The sequence below is a fragment of the Anticarsia gemmatalis genome, chromosome 23 (assembly GCF_050436995.1).
Source record: "Anticarsia gemmatalis isolate Benzon Research Colony breed Stoneville strain chromosome 23, ilAntGemm2 primary, whole genome shotgun sequence".
Lineage (NCBI taxonomy): Eukaryota > Metazoa > Arthropoda > Insecta > Lepidoptera > Erebidae > Anticarsia > Anticarsia gemmatalis.
The window spans coordinates 3,287,718-3,314,861 of record NC_134767.1 but is presented as its reverse complement, the minus strand read 5'-3'; the positions used below and the strand labels follow the sequence as shown (position 1 = coordinate 3,314,861).

General features: G+C 34.0%; 1 protein-coding gene and 2 non-coding genes across 3 annotated transcripts; 1 reads left to right on the top strand and 2 right to left on the bottom strand.

The window, feature by feature from the left end:
- The first annotated feature begins 4,235 nt into the window (after window positions 1-4,235).
- Window positions 4,236-4,308, top strand: TRNAM-CAU (transfer RNA methionine (anticodon CAU)). The gene has a single exon. It is a non-coding gene; the product is annotated as a tRNA-Met (tRNA).
- A 469-nt stretch (window positions 4,309-4,777) lies between these two features.
- On the bottom strand, window positions 4,778-4,850 carry TRNAM-CAU (transfer RNA methionine (anticodon CAU)). The gene has a single exon. It is a non-coding gene; the product is annotated as a tRNA-Met (tRNA).
- Window positions 4,851-20,802: 15,952 nt separating this feature from the next.
- Window positions 20,803-21,893, bottom strand: LOC142982986 (uncharacterized). Its single transcript, XM_076129742.1, has 2 exons — window positions 20,964-21,893; window positions 20,803-20,856 (listed from the first exon to the last, which is right to left on the bottom strand). The coding sequence occupies exons 1-2, from the start codon at window positions 21,891-21,893 to the stop codon at window positions 20,803-20,805; spliced, it is 984 nt and encodes a 327-aa protein (XP_075985857.1).
- Between the last annotated feature and the right edge of the window lie 5,251 nt (window positions 21,894-27,144).

Below are 27,144 nucleotides of genomic sequence, written 5' to 3'. Positions count from 1 at the left end.
TCCGCCTTATAAGTCATAAATAAATTTAAAATCATCCAAGCAACTTTGCTAAACATATTTTAATGGAAAGTATGGTAAGCACTGAAAGTCTTGCCAAAATGCTTTTCAAACATAGTATTGAGATATGGATAGGGAGATATTCATGTACATATTTATTATCACCGCTATTTTCACGGCCCATCCCTTAGATTTATTCAGATTAATGATTATGTTGAAATATTATCTTTAACGTAATGTGTATTCTCAGAATGATACCACATTATGTGAGTTTTACTGAGACGACGCAAAATTGGTTTTTTTATGCGTCTAAAGGCGAAATTACGAGATGAGTCTTACGTTGAACTAGACGCTAATATCCGGTTATAGGGCTATTACAAATTAAGCTAAATATTATGCCGATATTAAGATAAAAAAAGTATTTAAGAAAAAGTAAGTAAAGATACTTGGTTACTCATTTGTTGAATTGTAAGCACAGAGACTCAGGTTCTCTTTTATTAATTAACTATGGTCTTTTTACCTGACTGCGCAATGAAATGGAGGTTTATTTTAGTAACTAATCTGTTAAATTGAAACTCTTTAAAGAAAAATATACAATAAAACCATGCAATAAATCTAGTACCAAGTCTAGTAGTTGAATTCAGAAAATAGTTTTACAAAGGTCGGAACCGATAATGTTTGGGAAAATTATAATTGGCCCTATACATTTCCTTGAAATTTCAATCCAGAAGATTTTTTTTTTAATTTAAACCAATTCGTAAACATACAAATTCATTTCATTTAATCCAATATATTCAAATAACTGTACAAATATTCAAAAACATACTTCAATATAAAAACCACATGAGCAAACGTGATTGATACCTGTAATCCATCTTATAAAGTACCTGGATCAATCAATCTAAATCAGAGAAATTTCTAGAAATCTCCAGATTCCTGGAATAGAAGGTTGATTGACTTCAAGATGAACTAGACGGTCCAATCTCTACTGTTGTAGATGACATACGAACTTTGAACAGAGACAAAGGATTATTCTTTTATTCTTTTAACCCGACTGTACGTAAAAGAGGGTTATACTTCTGTTTGTATACATCTATGAACGTTTTTTTGTTCCACACTAAGATTTAGAATCGCAACTTCGACATTAAAAGTAGATCAGATAGTTAAAGTTCGATTTAAGCGTTTTTATTATATTTTGAAAGAAAAAAATACAGGTAAAGGAAGATAATGTTTAGAACCTTTCTTCTGTAACGTATTTGTATCTACTTATTTATAAAAAAATACTTGTTTAGGAAAATAATATTATCATTGTGTATTTGTAAAAGGGTAAGTTGGCAAGCAAATTAAAATTCATCCCACATAAGTTTACAAATGTGTAAAAATCCGCCATGTTGATAAAATTCCAAACACAAAAAGATACAGCACAAAAATGTAACTGATTATGCTGCTATAACATTTCCATAAAAAAACAATGCGCCTAATGAAACTTAACCCTTTAAATAATGTCTCTCATTTCTTTTAGTTAAGCGTAATACATACACAGAACGGTTGCGGGACGGGCCCGGGGGTAGGGCGTGTGTACTGTAGTAGCTGACCCGTGCAACTTCGCTTGCGTCATATAAGAGAGAATAAGTCGAAATGTTCCCCGTTTTTGTAACATTTTTTATTGGTACTCTGCTCCTATTGGTCGTAGCGTGATGATAAATAGTTTTCGCGAGCGAGCGTCTTTCTCAATAAATGGACCATCTAACACTGAAAGATTTTTTTAAATCGGACCAGTTGTTCTTGAGATTCGCGTGTTCAAACAAACAAACAAACTTTTCAGCTTTATAATATTAGTATAGTATATGGTATTCTTAAACCACTATACATATAGTGAAATATTAAATGCTAGACGGACGGAAGCTATGAGTGTATGTGAAGACAGCATAATTACGTCAGTATCTTCTCGTTGCACCTTCGTCACTCCGTATAGTTTAAATCCAAATAATTGTATGATATTACCTACATATAGTAACTGGCAGGAACAAGTGCAGTACTACATAGGAACTACACCCTACGACCGCTCCAATAACAAGTCGCAGCGTTTTAATAGCACTGCATAGCACCCATTACACCTGGCGTAATAACCCGCGTCCGCGTTTAATATGGAGCGCATCTAACGCATAGAAAACGTCCCGCTCCCGTTCTCCGTGTGTTTCACACTTAACACATAAACAATAAAATGGTGTATTCGAGATAAATTTCAATATATTGGTCATATATTTTAGACGTACGCGATTTGTGTAGTCAGCTGAATCCCTTAATAAAATTGTTCATGCTTTTTTATGTATGTTTTTTATCTGTTTGTTGGTTTGTTTGTGGGTTTCTGTCTTAATAACGGTTTTATAGCTTGTTTCAAGAAGGTTTTTGTATAAAAGATGTGTGCTGTTTTAACATCCATTCTTATTTTAAATGGCCTATAAGATACACATTTTTCTAATCATCATGTATAAGCTACTTATATGAAAGTTACATGCCGAGGTGTAAGGCATAAGGCCTTAGAGCAACCAGCATCCTTTTTTAACAAATAGTATGCGAAATGTATCGGCAAGCCCGCCAAGTATATTTTAAGAGTCTATTGTACCTGGCTGTTTGCCAAAGTCACCTAGATTATTCTAATGCTTTTTATGTCATTATTTAAAGGTTACCTTTAGACCTTCCGAGCACATAATAACTTAATGCAACTGGCTTAAACCAAGTCTCTTGTTAAAATTAGTTATTTCTAAGCATATAGTTTACTTCATACCGCTATGCAATCTATACATACATTCATTAATAATGTAAAAATTCGCACAGGATTCATGAGATTAGAAAGTACAAAAAAGAGGCTTTTTGGTCTTGCTGAGTTCGCTTTTGTATGCAAATAAAAAATCAATGAAAGGAATAATAATTCTTCAAAATTGCAGTAAAAGTCACATAAGAAACCTAGTCTAAGACAATAATGTGTTATGGCCGTCAATATATTTTTATCACTAAAACTGCGCGACATGCGTCTTGTTTTGGTCCACAATTCGTTTTCGATACACTAAACGGTAATTCAGGATTTGTTTGCCCATTGCGTTATTTCAACTGCGTCTCAATAAGTTACGATGAAGATTGACTGCAGTGGATTCGGAAAAATATTTATTTACTATTATTTTCGACTTGCATTACTAATTGATTAAAAATGCATTTACATTTCTTTTTATATTGGTAAATTTCAATTAAATTGGGCATTTTTAAGCTAACCAAATATCGGCTAGGAGATCATTATTGGATTATTCATTTAACGTTGGAATTCTAGTAAAAAGATATGCCCCGGGTGAGGATCGAACTCACGACCTTATATGAGACTTACGCGCTGCCTACTGCGCTACCGAGGCGAGTGAGAAGTGAAAGAAAATAGACGATCTTTACTTTTTAGTAACGGCCTTATTCACTGTTAATTCTGATTTCATTCACATAGCAAAGAAGTTTTCCCGTCCTATTTAAGCTAGAAATACTGTCATGTTTCACTACGCCATTGCCAAATATTATCCAAATCTGTTTAGCCGTTTTGACATGTAAGGGACAAAAGGAGAAAACAAACACACTTTTAGATTTCTGTGAGCTTTAAATTATGCTTGTCATTTCTGATTTTGATTTCAGCTTTTGCCCGTGATTCTATTAGCGTAAGAAGATTCGTTGCACTAGAAAGGATTTCATTCGGTTTATATACGAACGTTTATAAAAGAGAGTTTTTGCCTAGCGGTGTGTTTTAAAGCCTGGCGCGTCGTAGTAGAGTTGCTCATCTACATAAAACTATATGATATAATAAAAAACACAAACTACATACAATATAATAAAAAACAATAATATTCAAGACGTGTAAGGCTTGCTATACATTTTCGTTTCGGCAATATTTAACAAACAACAAAACCGACTTGACTCACTTGTTCATCTTGTGCCGATCGAGTTTATCTACTCATATTCGGCTTTGCCGCTCGCCTAGACCGATTAACGCCGAACTGAATATGTGTCTAGCAAACCTTACATCACAAATCTGGCTGATACAATATAATTTTAGCTTTTTAGCAAAACTAATTGGATTTATGCCAAATATACTGTTTAAAGACCAATGAGTACAAAATACCGCTGAAGTCCTAAAGATTTTTTTTAATTTACATTTTCTTAGCGTAGGGTGAAATATCAACCCCTATTCGTTCCGGATAGTATCCGCCTCGGTAGCGCAGTAGGCAGCGCGTAAGTCTCATAATCTTAAGGTCGTGAGTTCGATCCTCACCCGGGGCATATCTTTTTAATATTCCCGAAAGTTCCTTTAGTAATTATGACGTGAGACCTATCGTTATCGGCTCCCAAACATCAAAGCTACCCCCTAACAGTTACTAAAGAAAGATAATCAAGTAACTAATTCCTTTGTACATTGTGATACTTACTTACACAATTAATAATTTTGACCGTTTGGTGGGTAATGCGCTAAGTCTGTAAAACTGTCAGCTATACCTCAATCTAATTTTTTTTAGGAAAAATGCTCATGTTACATCTATTTCAGAATGAAATTTAACGTTTATTTTTTAATGCCGAACATCTTTAAAGATAGTTTAGAGTTTTAATAGAAAAAAATAATAATTGCCTTGTAAGCCGTGCTCACCTTAAGACAGGTACGCTTTTCAACGAGTCGTAAGTAGAGCATATTAAACATATCTAGAAACAATTTTATATTGGTAGCGATTTTTACAATGGGGTTGGAAAAAAGATATGCCCCGGGTGAGGATCGAACTCACGACCTTAAGATTATGAGACTTACGCGCTGCCTACTGCGCTACCGAGGCTGGTGTCAGTTTACACAAAAGAAGAGATTTCATCCCATTTCTATATTCATTTTAAAGATAAACAGCGATAAAGGAGATCGGCAGATTTCGTACAGCTAAAAGTTTGTGTTGTTTCGTAACAGAATTTGTACCACTTATTAAGGGGACTAAGTCACTTATTTTTATTTGGGAGTATTATTTTTAGAAGTCCGGATTAATTAGAAAGTATTTGTTTATTTAAATGATAATTTTTGGTCCATGGCTTATATTTGTTGACAACTAAAGAAAAAGAAAATCTCATGAGACGTCACTTTTCGTCTGACGTCTACGCATCCGCCAATTTGCTGTTGTTTTTAATTGTGGTTTTGACAGCATCTGAGCAATTTAGCGAACTATCGGGGCTTCTAAAAATGGACATAACTTTTACCTCCCAACTTTTAAAAATATAAGAATTTTAAAAAAAGCTTGTCTATCATATTAGCTACCAATTAAAACAAAAAGTAAACCTAAACATGACATTTTATAAGCTGTACGAATTCCTCATATAAACCTGCCGTTCGCCTTTGTCTTTTCATTTTTTGACGGTCAAGTGAGAAATTTTAGATAACTGACCACTATCAATAATACATTGTTGCAACTTGACAACAATATTGAAGATAACTTTAAAATGGTCGATAAAAATTGCACTCATATAGAGATTACAGGTCTTATCTGACTATGAGAGCCGCCCTACATTAATTCATCATGCTATGCACATACGGTAGGTATAAGTATGGTACTTTTTACATCTTTTGACCGAACATTATTGGTAGGTAACGAGGATAGGCAAATTATACATTTTGATATCATTACGGTGTGTGATAGGCAGCTCAGTTTGTAGCAATATTTCACCTGAGAGAAACCAGCCATATTTAATTTGGTCGGCAACACATCATATAAGAATATTTCAAGAAAATCTAAATCGGATAACAGCTTCGGGTACAGGTATTAGATACCCCTATGTCACAGAAACCTTTACATATTTTTCATGGAATAGATGATCATTTCATAAGCTATGAGTCATAAAGTAAATACAAAATTCTACTAATTACTGAAGTCATTAATCAAAAAGAGGTGACACTAAATAGATTAATACCGATTAACAAGTACAATGTTGTTTATTATATCTATATGAACGAGCAGTCATATGTGTTTGTGTAAATCAATCATAGTGATTAATTATTAATACTAAATGAGCTTATTTAGAAGTCATTAGTTTGTATTTATTGATTTAAATTTAATTATAAAGGCGAAAGGTCAAGGGTTCGAGTAATATTTGTAAAATTTTATGATGATTTCGTTTCCTAAAGTGGTAAGGGATAGACGATGAAGAAGCCAATTTAAACAGTTTCCAGTAAACGTAGCAAAAACCAAAAAAAAATAGTTCCATATATTATTTCATTGATTATTGCAGCTTTACAAAATTTAATTCTAACAACAATATTTTACATCGAAATTGCAAATTGTTGTTTTCTATCTACGATCTCAAGAAAACTTTAATATACTTAAATCTCACTAGTATATAAGAACAAACAAATACTAATAAAATCAATGACAATCAAATACTTCTTACTAACTTATTTATACCCACTATTAGTTGAAAAAATCTTTTAAAAAAGAACAACAAAATCAGCAAAATTAAAACTTAAATACTCCAACAAAACTCTCTAATTCTCTTTATATTAACCTTTTACAATTAAACTTTGAGCACATTCTACAAGTCTTCACAGACAATGAAACTAATGGTACTATCTAGTTATCAGACGAACGCACAATAATAAACTGAAAACAAAAGAATTATAACGAGAATTTCCAAATCTTAAGAACTCGAAATTGGCGAAATATCTTTGGGACTGACATTGAGTTATTACTTATTGGAGGCTTGGTACAAGTTACAGGCAGAATTTGTTCTTAAATAACCGTTTCTTCTATGTTCTTCTTCTTCCTATCGTATGGTTAGTGGTCAACCTAGAGTTGTTCAAGCCGCCCGAAGGCCTTTAACATGGCTTAACGACTGTTAACGTTGTAGATAACAACCGGGACCAACTTTTAACGTGCCCTCCGAAGCACGGAGACGCCCAGTTCAAATACCACTATGCGGTCACCCATCTATGGAGTGACTGCGCCAAGGGTTGCTTAACCCACTGATCGTTTACCGACCGGTGAGCGCAACTGGCTATGGGTTTCTACTTTAGCATTACCTTAATATAAAAATGAACTTATAAATACATAATCATCCTAAGACAATGCACACTCGCACAGCTACAGCGCGATTCATCAATCTTTTGTAGATATAATAAAATCTGACATATACAAGCATATAAATGAGGAAAAGGAAGATTTTTTTTCAAACCGTTATCAAAATTTATCGATTTCACGTTGAACATTTAGCTTGTCTGTATAATTATTGCGATAACCAGAAAAAAAAAAGAAGCTACTTAAATATTTCTCGAAGACTGGACACTCGGTCCAAGATATGAACAAATAATCGCCGTTTTGCCCCAGTCTTTTCACCCTTATTTCAAATTTACGGAATATTTTCTATACCCGCTCCTCATTCATGTATTGTACTCTAACACAAAGGCGTGGCGTATTTAATGGGTGTCTGTTTTAACTGCACTGTTCATTTCAAGTTCCCCTTCATTCAAACGTCGCAAATGTTCGCAATATCCTTCTTCTATACATACTCTTATAAAATTGGATGGATTTTTTCTTTATATTGAAATTCGAACTGAAAGAAAAGCAAAAGAATTCCACGTTTTATATTTATTTTCTTCTTGAAAACTAACAAAAAGATTCTGATTTTAAACCAAGATTTGAGAACGATATACATGTTTTTGGCTACGAAATCCTGTATATTAAAATGCACTGGAAAGTAGCTAGCTAGCATGCGAATCGAAATGTGCGAAAGTTTATTCCAGTTCGAGGTGATATTATTGCTTTGCTTATAAAAAACTAATATTCTACATATCGATTTCTTATCATTATTGACTATCAACTATATACCTGTAAGAAATTGTACAATAAATCGATCAGCGCCCCATAGTATATTCGGCAAAAACTAATTTTACAAATACTTTGATAACCATGAGCGTTTGAAATACTAAAAAAGTACACACACAAATTTGATCGAGTAGAAGCCAAATTAAGACCATGATAGACTAGGATACTCTTACAGAGCAATTATTCTAACATACTAAATCTTTGTTCTTTCGTTGACAAAAACTTTAACAATTTTTTTGTCATCAAACACTAATTACTGGTATTAATTCTCATCTTAGTTCTAGACATTATGAGGCCAACTTTCAGGCTATAGTCCACCAAATGTCAGGCTCTCTACAAAACGATTACTATCTGACCTCAATAGCAATCAATAGAGATATCGCCGTTCTAATTTCTAACTTCGAAGTAGGGTGCCGGATTCAGACCTATAATTTTTGGGACATTATTATAATGTGAGAAACTCGAATTTCATGACAATTAGTACCCAGGTATTCATTAAAATTGATATTGATATAGTTTATTACCTATGTGGTAATGTATTCGACTGCCGCGAAAAGTTCTCGGGTTGGAATCAAGGTCGGGCAATTTCTTAGTGATCAAACTCCGTGCTTCGGATAGCACGTAAAACCGTCGGTCATGGGTCTTATTTTTCACCGGTCGTGTCGGTTATCTGTCCTCCCGGGCTACGAGACTTTACATGTGTTTTGTGACCATTGTACCGATTGTCTGACCGACATTTTAGCCGTGGATATTATGTTTATACGCTTTTTGAAAATGTACACATTTGCAAGATTGTGTTACAATATGGAAAATTTATGTATTTTTATTGGACAGAAGACAAGACGTTTAATTTTGGGACAATCCGAGATGCCCCGGCTATCACTGGAAACCCTATTCGGACGTCGGGATATTCCAAGATTTTGACTTTCAGTTGTTCAAGGCGATAGCTGTTTTTGTATTAATAAAGTTGAAGATTGTTCGAAATCTGACTTGATTGTTCAAATTGTATTTCATACTATGAACAGATTGTACAAAGTATTTGAAATCGTTAAAGTTTTCTAAAGTTATATTATTGGTGATCGTTTCGTGATTTGTGTATGAAAGCGTAAAAACTAACTACTAAGGTTTAACAACTTGTGTAAATCATACTACTTAATCTTATGGATATGGAAATCTTAAACTAAAAATTAAGTAATGTTTTGCTATTCCTAATTTTCTGCGATAAATCACTTGCATGTTAAAGCATTAGGAAAAAACGTGCCATTTAGGACTGTGTGACTAAATAAAGCACCTATCAAGTTGCGCAAAAATAAATACAGGAGACATAGCTTTGTAGGTAAGGTAAGGTTAACTAGAGAGACATCACCACGGTGTGCTTTCATTCCTTCGATTGTTCTAAATTTTACCCATCTTTTAATTTTTTCGCCCATTTTTTTTACATTAAATTAAATAGACAACTCCCGCACTAAGAATTATTCTTGTGTCGCGGGGACTTTTATAAACATACAAACAACGGACACAAAGCACAACCAGACCCGAAACAATTATATTTGTGGATCACACAAAAAATTGTTCCGTGTGGGAATCGAACCCACGACCTCCATAAGCAATGGTTTCGGCGTGGCGACCTAAACCACTGCGCCGCGGAGGCAGTCAATTCATATCAATAATGTTCATTATTTATTACATCTTCTTCTTATTATACGGTCGAAGTGGCGATCTAGTTGTTTAATCCGCCGAAGGCTTTTAAAGTACAGTCATGCTAAAGAAATAATTGACTAGGCAGTCTATTAAAATTGAGCAATTAAATCACTACTTAACGTACTCAAAGGTATCAGTTCCAATTATAAGTAAACCTATATTCAGTAGGGACAAAGCGTGATTGGATAGCTATTATAAATAGGTCCATTGTCTACGAATTTATTTGATGATAGTATGTAATGTGTAACAATAGAGCTATAAGCCTATTCTGTTTGAAAACCAATTATATTGCAGAGGTTTTGTTTATAGGTGTCTATTTGTGTTATGTGGGGATTTGAAGCAATATTGTCGATTATTGATAAAATTTCCAGGAAAAAGGCAACAAATGGTTTATTATTTTACGTTTAGTAGTAACCGGTTAATACTTTACTCATGCAATTGTGTTCATTATTATGCGAATAATAGTTTGTTGGAAATATTATCTCTCGTTACAAAATAACGGAAAATAGTAACAAACCAATAGTTCAAATCCAATACACCAATGACTTTTCGAGCTTGCGTGTATAAGAAAAAAACATCACCCGCTCTAACAGTGGATGAAAACATCGTGATGAAACCTCGCATGCCTTAAAATAATTTATCGCATTTATTGTGGCCATACAACCGGCACTTGACCAGCGTGGACCCAAGGCCTAACCCCTCTCTCGATTCGGAAGGAGACTCTTGTTCAGTAGTGGGACAGTAATAAATTAAAAAACAAACCAAAAAATAACTTTTTTCCTTTAGGCATCCGAGGCTCGTGAGACAAAACTAACAAACAGAACTGAAACAGCTATTAATGGATCTGTATAGAACTGATGGAACCCACTATTTCATCAAACAAAGTAAATTCGAGCAGGTAATAACCAAATTTGAATCGCCACAGTTATGTGATATGATCGCCTGTAGTCGTTTATGTAAATGCCCAATGACGGTCCGTAACTACACAGAGCTAGGACATGTACTGTCCAAAATAGAAAGGCTTTAGTTCAGGAAATTCAAGCGATAATCCATTTACTGACAAGATTGTCAAACTTTTGAATGTATATTTAACGGATTTTGATGAAACTTGGTTTATGGATCAGAGGAACCAAAAACCAAATTCCACTATTACTCTTTATATGTACGCTGTATAACAAAAGTCCGCTCAAACGGAGTCGCGATAATAACAAAGTATAAAAATATTTGCACAGAGTGAAAGGTAAAATAAAAAAAATCTAAAAAGTTAATAAAATTAACAATCTATATACAACCATTTACTTAGGTATATAAAACTCTTCCGTTACTAAGTTATTGACTGACTAATGGACAACGCACAGGCGTTAAACTACTGAGCGTAGAAAGTTGTCATTTTGTACGAAGATTTCATAGGAAGTGTAGAGATTTGATTTTATGGGAGTGTTGATTTTTGGAAAATGGGGTGATGGTCAAAAAAATCATCTGAATTTCAAAATGGAGTGATGGTCATAAAATCATCCGAATTCCAAAATGGGGTGAAATTCCACGCGAACAAAGCCGAGGGCCTAAAGCTAGTGCTACTATAAAACCCCATAAAATTCCTCATACAACTGAAAGGCTTTGCTCACATTGAAACGATAAAGTGCGAATATTACGTTTGCATATTCATGTCATTTGTGGCAACTAGTTCTGGATTATTTTAAACTTCAACTGTTTGCGAGCGAGGAGTGAATTCAGGTACGGAACTTTGAAACAATACAAGGTTTTGTAATGAATAATTATTAGGATTGTTTGGTTTTCAACTGAATGTATTTTGGAATATGGTAGAATTTTCAATGTATATTTTGGTTGAGTGACTGTTTTATTCGTTTGCTGTAATACTAAAATACATGTTAAGCGTTGATTAAAAACTATATACAGTAGAGTGCTAGATACCAAGCTTAGTAGTGTACTTTCCATCACTGATTAAGTTACTAAAAACTACCTACAGTCTTTTTAGCGATATTGTTTATCGTTTACCTAATGGATAGATTCCGTTATGTTTGACTACTACTCTATAGCCTGTTGCGCTCACCGGTCGGTAAACGATCTTTGGGTTAAGCAACCGTTGGCGCGGTCATTCCATAGATGGGTGACCGCATAGTGGTATTTGAGCTGGGCGTCTCCATGCTTCGGAGGGCACGTAAAAAGTCGGTCCCGGCTGTTGTCTTCTAAGGTAACAGTCGTTAAGCCATGTCAAAGGCCTCTTCAGCGGCTTGAACAACTTTGACACTAGGTTGATCACTAACCATACGACAAACAAACAAAAGAACTACTCTACTTCGAACCTGTTATGGAAGAACATCGTAAGCAACAGAAAATAGATTAGTATTTCACTTTTATATCGAAATGTAACGACAAAATGTTTTAAAACTTAATGCGAAGGCAACTAGATCCTTATTTAAATACCTGACAATAGTAGAATGGGTGAAAAAAGGCCGTTCTTAGCTTTATTCTTAGGGTTGCTCTTGTTTTTACACTTTCATGTTGGCTGACATCCAAATTCAATTTGAAATTATTAATAAGACCAACTAAGCCTTTGTTGTTATAGCTCATACTATATATTAAATACAGTAACAAAAGAACTGCACAGATTTAAAAATGTAAATAATAAGCCACTTAAAACAATAAGGAAAAGCTAAAAAGCAATAAATATAAAGTGAATTACAAGTGGTGTAGCGACTACAAACGGATTGTGGGCATATTCATTATAAAAGCGGCGCCTAAATCGTATGCCACCTGGTTTTTCGACCGTCTGTGGTAGAATACAGGCTGTTAGCTGAATTTTCATTAACATTTTGGCATAACTACAGTTCATTTGAGAGGTTTTGAATTATTTGTGTACGGTGTTTTAAATTTTTAAATTTGGCTTCTTAAATAAAAGATTGTGTGTGTGTGAGTTTGTGTATGTGTGTGTGACATGCAAAATATACTTAACAAGTAATATACTTACACAACACAATATTGTAAGTTCGCTAAAAGTTCAAAAACACTTTCCTCGACCCAAAAAAATATCTTATTTACCCATGCTTTGAAACACCTAAAATATTGTCCTATTAAGATATTTTATTCTAACAATTTTTATACAAACAGTCTTCTAAATATCACGAGCACTGCAAAACTATAGTGTTTTTGAACCAAAAGTTTTGCCAGCATCTTACAATAGCACAGCCAGTTAAGCTTGAATAAATTCCATGCAAATACGAACCACCTTGGATTTGAACATTACCACAATATCAGCTTTCTGTATACTTCTGTTTATTTTACTTATTTTCCGGTCTTTTTATAGTTTCCAATTCTCTTCGAAAAACATGTTTAAAATTGAATTAAATTTTTGACTGTGAATTTTGAAAGCAATCAGTTTTTCAGATCAAGTTTGGGAAAATTCACAGTGTTGACAACCTTTTTCTTTTTTTTTTAATGACATTATAATATGTACCTACTTACGCCTGGATACCCCAAAGTCGTGTAAATAAAGTACACCTATGTTTCGCCATTAACAGTATTAGTTTCATGCAATATTTAAACTATTCTTCTAGCAATTATGTATCTCCCATCAAAAATGGTTTTTCATCAGCAAAAAAATATTTAATACAGCTATAAATTATTTATTCAGGAATATAGCTTCTACTTTTCTTTACTTGTCCAACCTTTATAAGTGATTTTTGTTTCTTGCACTCCGGTAGACCGTAACAAATTCTGTATTTCGTGAGTAATATGAAGATACATAGATAGTTTCTGAAGCTCAGATCCAATGTATGCATATTCACAACGATCCAAAGTGCTTGCGTTGCGACCAAACTCTATTGTAATATGATAATGTCTACAGTGAGATTGTTTGTTAGGATTAAGTTACTAGAATCTCATTAGTCTACTAAAAATTTATAGATTATTTAATTTGAAATCGTCACCAATTATAAAGTTAAATTTGAGCACGACTATCACCACTTTACGTGTCATTTATCTATATTTATTTATTTATATCTTTGTGTGATGAGCACGAGTATTTGTTCCGAGCCTGGATGTCAATTTATCTATATAAGTATGTATTTAGAAGTATATAAGTATGTTTATCAGTTATTTGGTTACCATAGTACAAGCTCTGCTTAGTTTGGAATCAAATGACCGTGTGTGAGTTGTCCCACGATATTTATTTATTTATTATTTATTTATTTATGTTATCGTAAGTATTCGGGGCTGTGTGATGACAACTTCAGTTATTAGCTCTGTTAAGTTTCGAACTGTTCACACGATAATTAACAATACTACTTGAAAAGTGTATCATTCTATGTAGAAACTAGTTGCGTAGTACAATTTCCAATTCAATTCAATTTATAATCGTAGGTATTTCTTGTATGAAAATATAAACTTAATTGTTACTACTGGTTAAGAAACAACATGCAGAGATTGTAAAATTTCTATGAATGTAATGTACACTGTAATTTTTGAAAGTGTGACAGTGTATACTTATTTTTGATAGTGACCGTGGATTTATTACTTATTTATGTGAAAACCGGGGCGCTAATTTTACGCTCGCTACCAAATAATTGCTGTAGAAAGTATGGATACGGTTACTACATAAGTACTGGATAGTATTACTACATAAGTACTGTAAGCTTCAAGCCTATTATGCCAGCGTTCTAACTCAGTAAATCCTTACTATTTAGCATCAATATCCTCGGGGTCATGTCTTGAATAATTTCCAGCTACATATTTATGCGTATTGTGGTCGAGACCTCCAATTTGCAAATTCTGTCGTGTTTTGTCGGAAATGGATTCCGAAGGTAGGATTTGAAATCCGATTGCTTATTGATTTGATAGCTCTTATGCCTAAGCTTAGAAAACTTACGAGCATTTTCAATTTTCTCTCAAAGATTGCGTATAGATTGCTATCTTAGATTAATAGATATTTACGTCAAAATCATATTTCGGTAGGAATTGCTATCCATAAATGAGTTATAGTAAACGAAATAACGATAAACTAATGTAATAATGATAAAAAGTGAGAGATAGATAGGGCATTGCAAATGGCCGTCCAAAATACATATTTTTACCAAAAAATTAACAAAAGAACGGTAGCTGACGTCATCACAAAAATGGTGGTCTTTTTTGTAAATTGGCTTAACCATTGTTATGAGACCTACCCTGTAACGTAAAGTATGTATGAACGCGTTGATTCCGTATTATTAAGACATTTAAAAAATAATAAAAAGATCTTAAATCATGATTTATCAAAGGACTGGATTTTAAAGCGTTAATTTATACTCAACTAGCTGACCCGCGCAACTTCGCTTGCGTCACCTAAGAGAATGGGTCAAAATTTTCCCCGTTTTTGTAACATTTTTCGTTGCTACTCCGCTCCTAATAACCATAGCGTGATGTTATATAGCCTATAACCTTCCTCGATAAACGGGCTATCTAACACTGAAAGAATTTTTCAAATCGGACCAGTAGTTCCTGAGATTAGCGCGTTCAAACAAACAAACAAACAAACAAACAAACAAACTCTTCAACTTTATAATATTAGTATAGATTGACAGATAAATTGATTCTTGAAGATAATTAAAATCAAGAATTTCAAATAATATTAAACGTTAAAATAAATTTGTATTAAAGTGAAAATTCGTGACAGTTAATAAAAGTATTATTAATTTTGGAAAAGGTGATTTGTTATTAAAAACTTAATGACCAAATAATTGGACAGCCTGACTCTCCATCATAGGCGCATCAAATGTGTATAAAATCTATATACATATAAATTAATTGCTGTTCGTTAGTACCTCTAAAATTCGTGAGCGGCTGGACCGATTTAGCTAATTTTGGTTTTGAATTATTTGTGAAAGTCCAGAGAAGGTGTTAAAGGTGAATAAATTTAAAAATGCGCGGTATTAAAATTAAAACAAGAAAGCGTGAGCGGAGCAGCGCGGGTCAGCTAGTAATTTAATAATTTTTACTTTAGCCAATTTAAACGAGTTTTTTAGTTTTCTTTGGATTTTTTGATGTTTTGGCAGACAGGTAGAACTTGGGAGTAAGTAAAATATATTCGGCCCATAACTGTCCCAGGTCAAGGGTCTCCCCCGGAATGAGGAAGGGTTTTGAATTCACTACGTTGTTGGCCAAGTGCGGCCTGGGCATATCAATGAACGCGGTAATTCACTTTGGATCATTAGATTACTGTCATTTTTATTCATTTGTAGTTTTTTAGACTGCCTCTGTACACAAGTTGTCACATGTTCGATCCCCAGATCGTAAAACGTATAAAATATTAGATTGTTCTCGACACTATTCCAGAGTTCAGTGTGTCCGGTATAAGGCAAAAGACCCTTTCTACATGGAACTAACATCGTTAATTGCAAACGCCTTATTTCATACACCTCTGCCTGCACTTTCGCGTAGAATAGGCGAAACATTATATTGTATTTTAGTAAATTTTCTTTTATCCTATAACACGTTTAAATGTGTATGTAAAACAGTATACTAGTATTCAGGGCGGCTCCGTTGAACTACAAATTCTTTGTAGAGCCACCGTGACAAGTTCAGAATCTCATTAGCGGCTGACCTGAATCGACGGCCAGGGATGCACATAGTGTAATTAGAACGTAGGGTACACGATGCAGTTCACGTCCATGGGGAAAAAATCTAACTTTTGATTGAGTATAGATTTCGGAGTTGGTTTGAAGATATAAAGCTAATTTTTTTGACTTTTGTATGCTTTAACACGTTTAATCGATACATTTTAAACAAGATTCAGATGGTAAATGGGATTCAGTTGGTTTAATATTTTGAGCAAATTATGATATTAACCGCGTATTAATTATATTAATTATAATCGAACATTTGGCGCAGTGGTTAACGTGGTCACCTCGCCGCATTAAACAAAGTGCGAGGATCTGCTCTGAGCCTGGATGTAAAACAAAAGTATATTTATAATTTTTCTGATTATATAGTACACAGTATTTAGCTTTGTATAGCTTAAAATCAGATAAAAAACTAAACAATTAAAAAAAACTTAAATTTAACCAACGCAAAAGAACATACCTTGTCCGTTTTTTATAAATTTTACAGTTAACAAAGTGACCGTTTAGACTTTAGTTATGAAATAATCCGATTAATCATCATTTCCCAACAAATCCAAATGATTGTGTATTGTTTGCATGTTTTAGTATCTAAAATTCGAAATAGTACTTCTGTATAATATATTTAAGCAACAGAAATACGACATTGAACACTTCAGGTACATAATCTGATTACACACACATAACACATCAAAATAAACTGAAAACACGATTAATTAAAAAAATCTCCTGCAAACGAGTAAACTAGACGCGGCCGACTTTGGGCTTAATTAACCGACTTTTCGATGCCATATTTCACTAGATAAAAAGATTCACCTCTATTTCGTAATAGCGAGCTAAAATTTTAAATTTAACGGCAATTTCGTTTAAATGGACGTAGGATACGTTAAACCAATTAAAATATTTGGATTACCACATTTATTTTGTAGATTCTGCTAGTGATTTATTGCACGTGGATAGATTTAAGAGAAAAAAATGAGTAGTTGATGAGTTAGGCTATCTGGACGTAACTTCCTCGTTTTAATCTATACTAATATTATTAAGCTGAAGAGTTTGTTTGTTTGATTGTTTGTTTGTTTGAACGCGCTAATGTCAGGAACTACTAGTCCGATTTGAAAAATTCTTTCAGTGTTAGATAGCCCATTAATTGAGGAAGGCTATAGGCTATAATCATCACGCTACGACCAATAGGAGCAGAGTACCAGAAAAAATGGTACAAAAACGGGGAAAATTATGACCTATTCTCTCTTATATGACGCAAGCGAAGTTGCGCGGGTCAGCTAGTAGTAGAATAATTCTAAAAATTGCATAGTTTTTCATCGCATCATATTTGTAATTTCCATCTTTATATTGTTTTACAAGTCGGAACCTCTCAACCTCACTTTGTTTCAAAAGCAATAGCCAAAGCCAAAAAACATTGTCTAATACACACATAGGCTAAAAAAATAGCTTCAAAAATTCCAAACGAAACCTTCCAATACCTATTCCTTTGTCCCATATTGCAATGGCAATTTTAATAATCAATATTGAAATTGTTTCCAATCAGCCGACAATTGGCGTTGCCTCCCTCGTTCTTTTTATCTTCGAACAATAATCTCACGCGTGGTAGGATTGCACGACGTTTTGTTGTAGCAAGAAAATAGATACAGAAGGTTTAGTTTGTGCAACACTTTTTCTTACAAAAAAAATACCCTATTATTCATCAAAATATATGAAGTTATGAAAGGCTTATAAAGTGATTTGTTTCTTTCACTCCTTAGCGAAATGAAAGAGAGAAAACATATTATAGTAGCTTTTTAACTAAAATAGGTTTATAGTGTGTTTATGAATAAGAGGGTAAGTCTTTTCTACTAGTCCCATTACGTTGGCTCGTGGTGGGACAACTGATACTATTTTGTCTGAATAATCAGATGGTGGGACGTGTTGCACTTTTCTGGTGTCAAATTGTGATTGAATGAAAATTGATATACCCAACAATTCAAGATTAATAAATGTTAGCTGCATTATAACACAGTAACCAATCAGCTTTGCTAAATTTTAAGTTTTACAACTTGTTCATTTATTATTATTCAAATAACCTAAGACGCTAAAAAGTACAAAATTCAATATTTTTTTTACAAAAAAAAATCTTAGAAGCTTTTTTAAAACGCTTAAAACACCACAACCAGGGATTTCCTACTTAAACACTCTATATACTATATTTATCCTACACTTCAACATGATCCCAAATACCTTTAGCTACAACAACTCAAACAAGAGTAAAGCCTACATCAGTAGCTCGCAAAGTTACCGTACTGTAACACTGAAACTTGGTGCTCAACTAATCAATGTAGTACATTAGTTATTCAAGACTCTAATGAGAACTGACTCGGGACACAGCTCGAGATTTTAAATAGAAATACAAGTTTGAATAAGCTGGCCTAGATAGATAAGTATTTTAGATATAATAGGAATATTTGAAGGTTTTAAGATTGGAAAATATAATATGTGAAAGTATTTTGGTTAGCTCTGTTTTGTAATCAAATCGTTTGTAAATTTTTTGTTCGTTTCATCGCGCTTCTTACATACAATATGAAATATGCACGTTTTCAACTATTATTGTTGGTCTGTTGTAATAGTGGGTAAGTCGTCTGTCATATAGCGCTTCAGTAGAAAAAGATCGAAAATTCCAGGCTACTATTGAAGATATTATATTGTGTCTGATTGCATTAAATTAAAAGATATTCAGGGTACAGCACTAATCCAAGTTATTTTATATCCAACCAAAAAAAAAACTATTTTGCCGAATAGAAGCCAAGACTTTATGGTCAGCAGTCGCATATATGTACTTCTTCTTAGACCACGGCCAACCTATTTCTTTGCACTACTAACGTACCATCAACAAAAAAGTTCAGATCGTTAAAGAAAATGGCTAACAAAGACGGTCGGACAAAAAGGATACAATTAGTTTCAAGTCCAATGATACTACGATACTGGATCTACGATGTGATTACAAAGAAATGGGAAGACTAGGTTCTAGTACTTAGGTATTGGGAGGGGAAGTGATTTGTGCTGAGACGCTTTTGTGAAGAAAAAGTGACAATGGCTAGGTTAGAATCAGGGCTTTTGAGATAAAATGTTAAACTCTAGATGTCGTACTAATAAATATCGTGTAAGCGTGTAAGTGTTTTTTCTCCCTTAATCAATTTTTGACACTGTTTATGAGTAGGTAAAAAAGACAAAACACCGTAGAAAAATGATTTGCGTTTGGACCGCATTTATTAGAAAAACGGTACCTATGTATATAATAAAGTGTAATGTATATGACTGTGTCGAAATAGCTTTAACCATTTCAAGTAGACCGTCTTTTTAAATGGTTTTTAGTACATAACTAACATGTATTTTAATGTGGACGAACCAAAATAAAGCATAAATTCTGGGAAGTGTTTCTCTGATCTTTGCATATTTGCATGAGAATATGGTGACAGTGATAATATCTCGTACCTGATAGAAATTGCGTATTGCATTCCTCTGTATGCCAAATGTCGATGGACTGTCATGGCAGGACACTTTTTTTTTACTAGCCTAGTTCTGTGTCCCACTGCTGAGCAAAGGCCTCTCCCCTAGACTTCCAGTCCCTTCGGTCGCTTGCTGCTTTCGGCCAACCTTCCAGGAACGCGTCCAAGTCATCCCGCCATCTCCGTTTGGGCCTTCCCCGTTGCCGCATGCCCATCTAGTGGCACCCACTTTGTGCATATCACTTTTTATTAATTTCCGAGGATAATTAATAATTTAAAGTTATTTGAGTTTTGGTCGTATGAAAAAGTGATGCTCTGTCAGTCTCAAGCTGTAATGTATTAAAGATATTTCTCTTCGACTTCTGCCCTTTACTTGTCGTAGCTACCCGTTGAAATGTTGAGCCTGTATTAAATTCCTCAGTCGTACATACTTGTACGGATTTGTCAGTGTGTATCAATGTAATGGGATTTTTTTTATTGACGCCGTTGATGTGGATACAGATTGCGAGGCCTTTCGGATACGTTTCGACTGACACGATTGCGGCTCAAATTGTTTCATGTATTTCGTGCTTTTTTTCGTTTTTAATCGCTGTGGTTAAGTTTTTTTTTTTTTTTATAATCTTTATTTATTGAGGGCTTTTAACTCTATGAGTTTAAGTCAGCCCCATCACAACAAAAACAAAAATATCGACACAGTTACAGTTATTTTCCTTTTCTCTAAACAATAATGTTTCAAAATCAACTAATTTAGGCCTTAAACTTTGGGAGTTTTACTGTAAAATATATTATCTAACTTATCCATTAAAAAGATTAAACAACTGTCCAACGACCTCTCCACTGTTAAACATACTCCTAAGAAAATATTTACATTCGTCACAAATAACTCTAAATGCCAACTGAATCTTTTCGTCTACGGTTTTTTCTGATATAAAAATATTCTTTAAATTCCAAATTAAATTCAGTAAGTCAATTTTTTTCTGTTTAGTACTACTAGGTTGTTCGCCAGTCATTTTCTCAAATTGTTCAGATTGTACAAAGGTGGGAATGGACTCAAACGAATCCACATTTTGACTCCGACTGCTTTTTGTCTTTGTGCTCTTTTCTTTTCGTTTAACGCTGTATTTATGTGGTAATATCGGGGAAGAAGAATTCATGTCTTGCTGGCCATCTGAAGAACTATGCACCACAACATTTGCTTGAACAACACTGCTGTATGTCCTATTTCCACTTGGCAAAACGTTGCTCAAGTCAATAGGTTTCTTTTTAACCATACTCTGACGTACCGACTTCTCACCTTTATTTTTCAAATACATTTCGAAAGCTTTTTTATAAGTAACGCTCTGGTCACTCATAATAAAACGAATCTTCTTCTCTTGCACAAATCGAGGGCAACATTTGTCTAGAGCCATGTGCGATCCCTTACAATTAGGACACTTAAATACCGCAATGTCACAGTTCACATGATCCAAACCACATTTGGGGCAAACTATTTTACTCGACGAACAATATTTCTTTATATGCCCAAACTTCCAACACGCGGAGCACTGTGTAACTGGAAATACATATTTCTCGACGGTAAATTTACACCCGTATGCGTAAATAGACACGGGAGGATGTTTACTCTTGAAAGATAACCTCAAAGTTTCGCTGTCAACCCATTCATGAGCTCCGTTCAATCTCTTCAATCTTTTCACAGACAGAATGTCACATGACGCCAAAATATTTTCTAGTAATTCCTTCTCATCAATATCCAGATCAACCCCTCTAATAATACCATAAGACAAATTAATATCATCAATAAACTGAGCTCGTATTTTCTTTTCAATTAATTTTTCACAGTTGGCGAGCTTTTCTGCTTGAATTTTATTACTGAATCGGACAAATACTTTATACGGGCTTTTATATTTAATTTTAATGATGTTCATAATACCTTGATCACGAATAAGTCGAGCCAAAGCCATCTGCTTTGGTAAAATTTGTACCGATGACAAGGATACTTCATATTCGCCTCCAGCTCGCATACTTTCCTCAGCATCCACGAATGTTTCAGATGAATTTATATTATTTTCAGCTGAAAAACTTCTGAACAACTTCTTCTGCTTTCTCCTACAAACCGTGATATAGCCATCCTCGCTGCTGTCACCACTATCCCGGGCTCTCTTGTCGCCCTTTTTATTCTTGTTATCGTCATCACTGAGGTCGCCCTCCTCCATAACAAAGACAATTGTATAATATTATGTATTTACTGCTTATTAAATCCAAAATATTGCGAAAATATAATTTTGGAAATAAAATTGTGTTGTGCTGATCTTTGCATATTTGCATGAGAATATGGTGACAGTGATAATATCTCGTACCTGATAGAAATTGCGTATTGCATTCCTCTGTATGCCAAATGTCGATGGACTGTCATGGCAGGACACTTTTTTTTTACTAGCCTAGTTCTGTGTCCCACTGCTGAGCAAAGGCCTCTCCCCTAGACTTCCAGTCCCTTCGGTCGCTTGCTGCTTTCGGCCAACCTTCCAGGAACGCGTCCAAGTCATCCCGCCATCTCCGTTTGGGCCTTCCCCGTTGCCGCATGCCCATCTAGTGGCACCCACTTTGTGCATATCACTTTTTATTAATTTCCGAGGATAATTAATAATTTAAAGTTATTTGAGTTTTGGTCGTATGAAATAGTGATGCTCTGTCAGTCTCAAGCTGTAATGTATGCGTAGGAAAGGAAATTCTCTTCGACTTCTGCCCTTTACTTGTCGTAGCTACCCGTTGAAATGTTGAGCCTGTATTAAATTCCTCAGTCGTACATACTTGTACGGATTTGTCAGTGTGTATCAATGTAATGGGATTTTTTTATTGACGCCGTTGATGTGGATACAGATTGCGAGGCCTTTCGGATACGTTTCGACTGACACGATTGCGGCTCAAATTGTTTCATGTATTTCGTGCTTTTTTTCGTTTTTAATCGCTGTGGTTAAGTTGAAAGAAAATCACCCATTGTTCTTGAGTGACAAACAGTACAAAGATACAGAACAGAATAGTATGTGAAATTGAGTTGCCATCGAGTTTCATCGTTAACTGCTTTGTCGGACACTACAATAATAATTATAACATAGACCTAAAACATACTTAATGAATTGAATATCCCGCTGCTGGGTAAGGGGATAAAGGGTAAAATAATTCCAGAATTACAGAGGGATTAGGTATTTAGATGAGCGCGCCATACAAGAAGATTTATTAATTCAATGATGGAGAAATCTACGCCAAATCTTTAAGTCGTTTTATTATATTACAACACCTCACCATTGCTTAGCATCTTCATTCAAAATTATTCAGTACAAAGTGTTAATTATATTACGTGAGCTTCAGTGAATTCAGAATAGTTGTCTGCTGAACTAGAAATATGGATAATTTAGAGCGCTTCTAGTAGTTCGCAATAAACTAGTGTTTTCGATATAATACGTAAATTCCATGCACTGATAGTTTAAACAAAACGCGATTATTACAGGTCTTAATGGAATTCTGACTATACTAATAACCAGCATCAAAATTTTATAAATTCGGTGCATAGTCTGAAAACAAAATACAAAGATTTGTTTAGATTCAGCATTATAATTACAAGGACATATAATACCTACTACTAATACCATATGTAACAACATAATAATATAAAACCTATTTAACAGCTCTTCGTCACAGGAGTCCCCAGAGTTCAAAACATACAAAATTATATTTTTTTTTACTTTTACGCCGAGCCTAGCCTATATGTATATTTTACTTCTAGCGTCTTGTATTCGTATAAATAAAGTGACCTCCAAAAATAACGTAAAACCAAAATTAGTTCCTCGTTCTAATCCACCCGACCGAATGCCACTTCATGTCATTTATTTCAGGGCCGCATGCCAATTTATTTGATACCCGACATCCTTTTGAAGTCGACCAAAATCTTGCGAATGAGAAATACGACTTCATCTAAATAATATTTTACCATTTACCGGCGTAAATATTTGGCCATTTTTAATTTACGATCACGCTATTGAATTATAAACCTTATTATCTAAATAATAGAGATGATTCGTACTGCAGAATTTTGTGTGTAGGTCAACAAAATAAATATCCATGTCAGTCACAGCCCGGCTCTTTCCCAATTTCTTCGATGCAAATAGTTTTGGAAAAATTCCACGAGTCTATCAATTTCTTACTCAATTTTCGTTAAAATTTGTTTGTGTTTCTGCAATACAATGCATTTATTTTTAATAGAAACTTTATTTGCTAGTATTAGTGCAGTTTGGCAGGCTGAGAATTTATGTATATTTTACAAAACAATTCACAATGGCTATTGTCGTAAACCGTTTTCTTAATGGATTTTTTCTGTTTGTGTCGTGTCGAAACTTAAAATATGCGATGAAACGCCTATATTAGCCATACCTTTCTTTATACCCTACCACATCAAACACCATACCAAAACGGAAAAATCGAGATGGCCTTGTAAACTAAATGAGCAAAGATAAACCTCTAGAAAATAGAATTTTTGTTTGTACATAGTATACAGTGTTTGTACAAATATTAGGTTTATTATACTCGTAAGTACATAACATAATATGTTAATGTTTTTGCTAACAAAATCTTTAAGCAGTGTGTCATGACAGTAGTTATACAATTTAAAAGTTAAATTCTAGTATATTAGTACGTTTCGGAACAAACAGATTAAAATTAAATTCTACTAAATATACAATTCCTTAGCTTGTTGAGGAATCCCGTACATCTCTTAGTAGTCTGAAAGGAAACTAATTTCATTCATCCCAAGTAATTTCCAATTCAAGTGAGACTGAGTGTCTTGTGCTAAGTGGGAGTTGTCTAATACAATTACGGTACAAACCCTTTTATTTACGTCTTAGGTACAAGGGTTTAAGGAGGTTTATTTCTGTACTATACAATATATGAATGTGTCTTTGATTCGTTTGACAGAAACGTATATGAATAATTGCTATTGACATTTACACGAGGCATGAATTAAAAGCTCCTATTCACTCCACAGTTGAATACAAGTTCAAAAGTGAGGCCGTTGGTTTCTCCTCTCTAAAGAGCTGATCTGATTGTCACTTAATTTTGCGTGGAAATAGTTGAATATCCAAATACAATAATAGCGTGTCATTTTTCCAAAATTCAGTTTTAAGTTATGATACAAAACAGTAGAATCCATTTATATACGACATTTACAGTAGGGATATTTGAATGCCTGAAGACAGTCAAAAAGCTACTTTTTTCCAAAAATCTTGTGAAAATAACTGTAGTGTAGTTCTTTTTGATAGCTACTCGATATTTAGTAAAATACGCACATTGTAGACAATTGCTTCCTGTTTCCTCATAAGCTGTTGTTACTAATTTTCCCATGATAGACAAAATTGTTATCTATCAATATTTACTCATATACATATTTACACAGTTATGTACAATTCAAATGTGGGTGTCAAATCAATGCTTGTTAGGAATGACTGTTGACTTAACTAGTGGTCCTTGTAGTAGGGTTGTCAAACGTGTACTGTATGTTAAACATTCGTAGTTTATTATTAAGGCAAATAACCGAATGATTCAATATACTCACACAATCACTGTTATAAACAAGAAACAGAGAATAACCAACGTGTGATACCAGACTTATAGTAAAAAGATGAAATAGAATTGACTAGTTATATAAAATCGGCGTTGTTTCCAATGGAATGAAATTTTTATTTATCGCCCACAAAATAAATCTATTTACACCTAATGAGTCACACCAGCACATCAAAATATGACTATTAAACATACTGCATTTAATTTGTGTACTTATGCTGATAATAATAGTTTTTGTTTTATCAAAATCGGGTCAAAATTACCGAAGTTACAGCGTTATAAAGTTTCACTGCTTTTTTAAATTTGTGTTGCTTTGTGCACTATGCGCTGACGTCACGTCGCGACAGACACGCTTGTTCGACTGCGGGTGATGCGGAGTTTTGATTTGAAAAGTGATTTGCATTTAATATTTAAAGAGTCTGTGTATGTGTTATAAATTTATTCATCGTGTTTTTTGTAAAATAAGCCTCCACTAAGATATCCTCGATCTCGATCGCCATGCACACAATCATCAACTAGACCCAGGTAAAGAAAGTTGAACTGGTATACTACTAATAATATTTTTGTGTGTAGTTAACAATAAAATTGAAAGTTTGTTACAACTGGCATTACAAAAAATGAGTGTTACGTACCTACTAAGTGTAAATTTGGAAAACATCGTTTTAAAATAATATTATAAAAAAAAAATGTCACCCTGCCTCTGACTTTAGTCAGATTGATGGCTATCATACGAACGCATGAATCTACTCAGTAGGTAGTTTTATATGATTGGGTGTGTAATGAGAACTTTTAATTAAACTAACATTTTAATCTTGATATAGATTTAATAAACATGGGTTCTTTTATCAAAACAAAAAACCAACGCCAACTTAACCGCCGCGCTCGGCTCGCCGCCGCGTGTGAGGTCATTGAACTGCTCATTAAATAGTATCAACTGTTTAGTAGAAGTTCATGGCTAGGTAGGTATGAACATGATATGGCATCTTGATCTTGAGGAAGTGTTCAAAAGGCAATAAACTTCTATTTAACATTTGCGCTTGACAGTATCTGAACCGGGCTTTAAGTTTTAGATTAGGTGTCTTTTGCAAAAATATGAAACAGTTTACATGGTACAGAAAAAACAATTTTTGGGGTGTTTTTTCACTGGAGTTAGTACACATAGGAACAATACAATATTTTCTAACCATTTTGTTTGTCCTCTATAAGCAAAACAAATTATTTAAAGCGAAACCGCGAGAGCGCAACGAGCCTAAGTAGGTATCGGCAAGTACTGACGAAATAGCAGTGTCGCGAGATGACGTCACACGTCCGTGCGGACGCTTCGCTGGAGTTTGGCGCGAAGGCCATACTTTGACGTTTAATATCTCGGTCATTTTTGAAGATACGAAAAAAATAAAAACAGATTTTTTATCCTTGAAGTATCTAGTTTTTAAATATGCTCATAACAAAAATCATTGGTGTGACTCATTACTTCTTAACTTTATGGAAAAGGTTTTAATAACATGTATCGTTGAGCATAAATAGGGAACTAGCTCAATATTTTTTTCAAATAAACGTTTGTTATTTCGAATAACTAACTGTAAATAGATCTACTAAAACGTTATATATTAACGTATTTGCTTTTATATTACAAAATAAATATTATTTATGTAAGAAAACAGTGACAACCCTAATATTAAGGTACTACCGAATCCAAACACTTGCCTAAGGGTCTTCGAGACAAAAGCCAAGTTTAGCAAATCTATCTTCAAACGAAATTCAACCTTATACCTACCTCGCAAGTAAAGTACATAATACCTTGCAATAAATTCAAGTTTAATGAGTCACACCAATGATTTTTGTTATGAGCATATT

Bases quoted from the DNA above. Each gene is read 5' to 3' on its own strand.
- LOC142982986 (XM_076129742.1), bottom strand. From the start codon at position 21,893: ATGGAGGAGGGCGACCTCAGTGATGACGATAACAAGAATAAAAAGGGC. The intron at 20,857-20,963 runs GTACGTCAGAGT...TGTGGTGCATAG, and splicing joins AAAATAAAGGTGAGAAGTCG to TTCTTCAGATGGCCAGCAAG.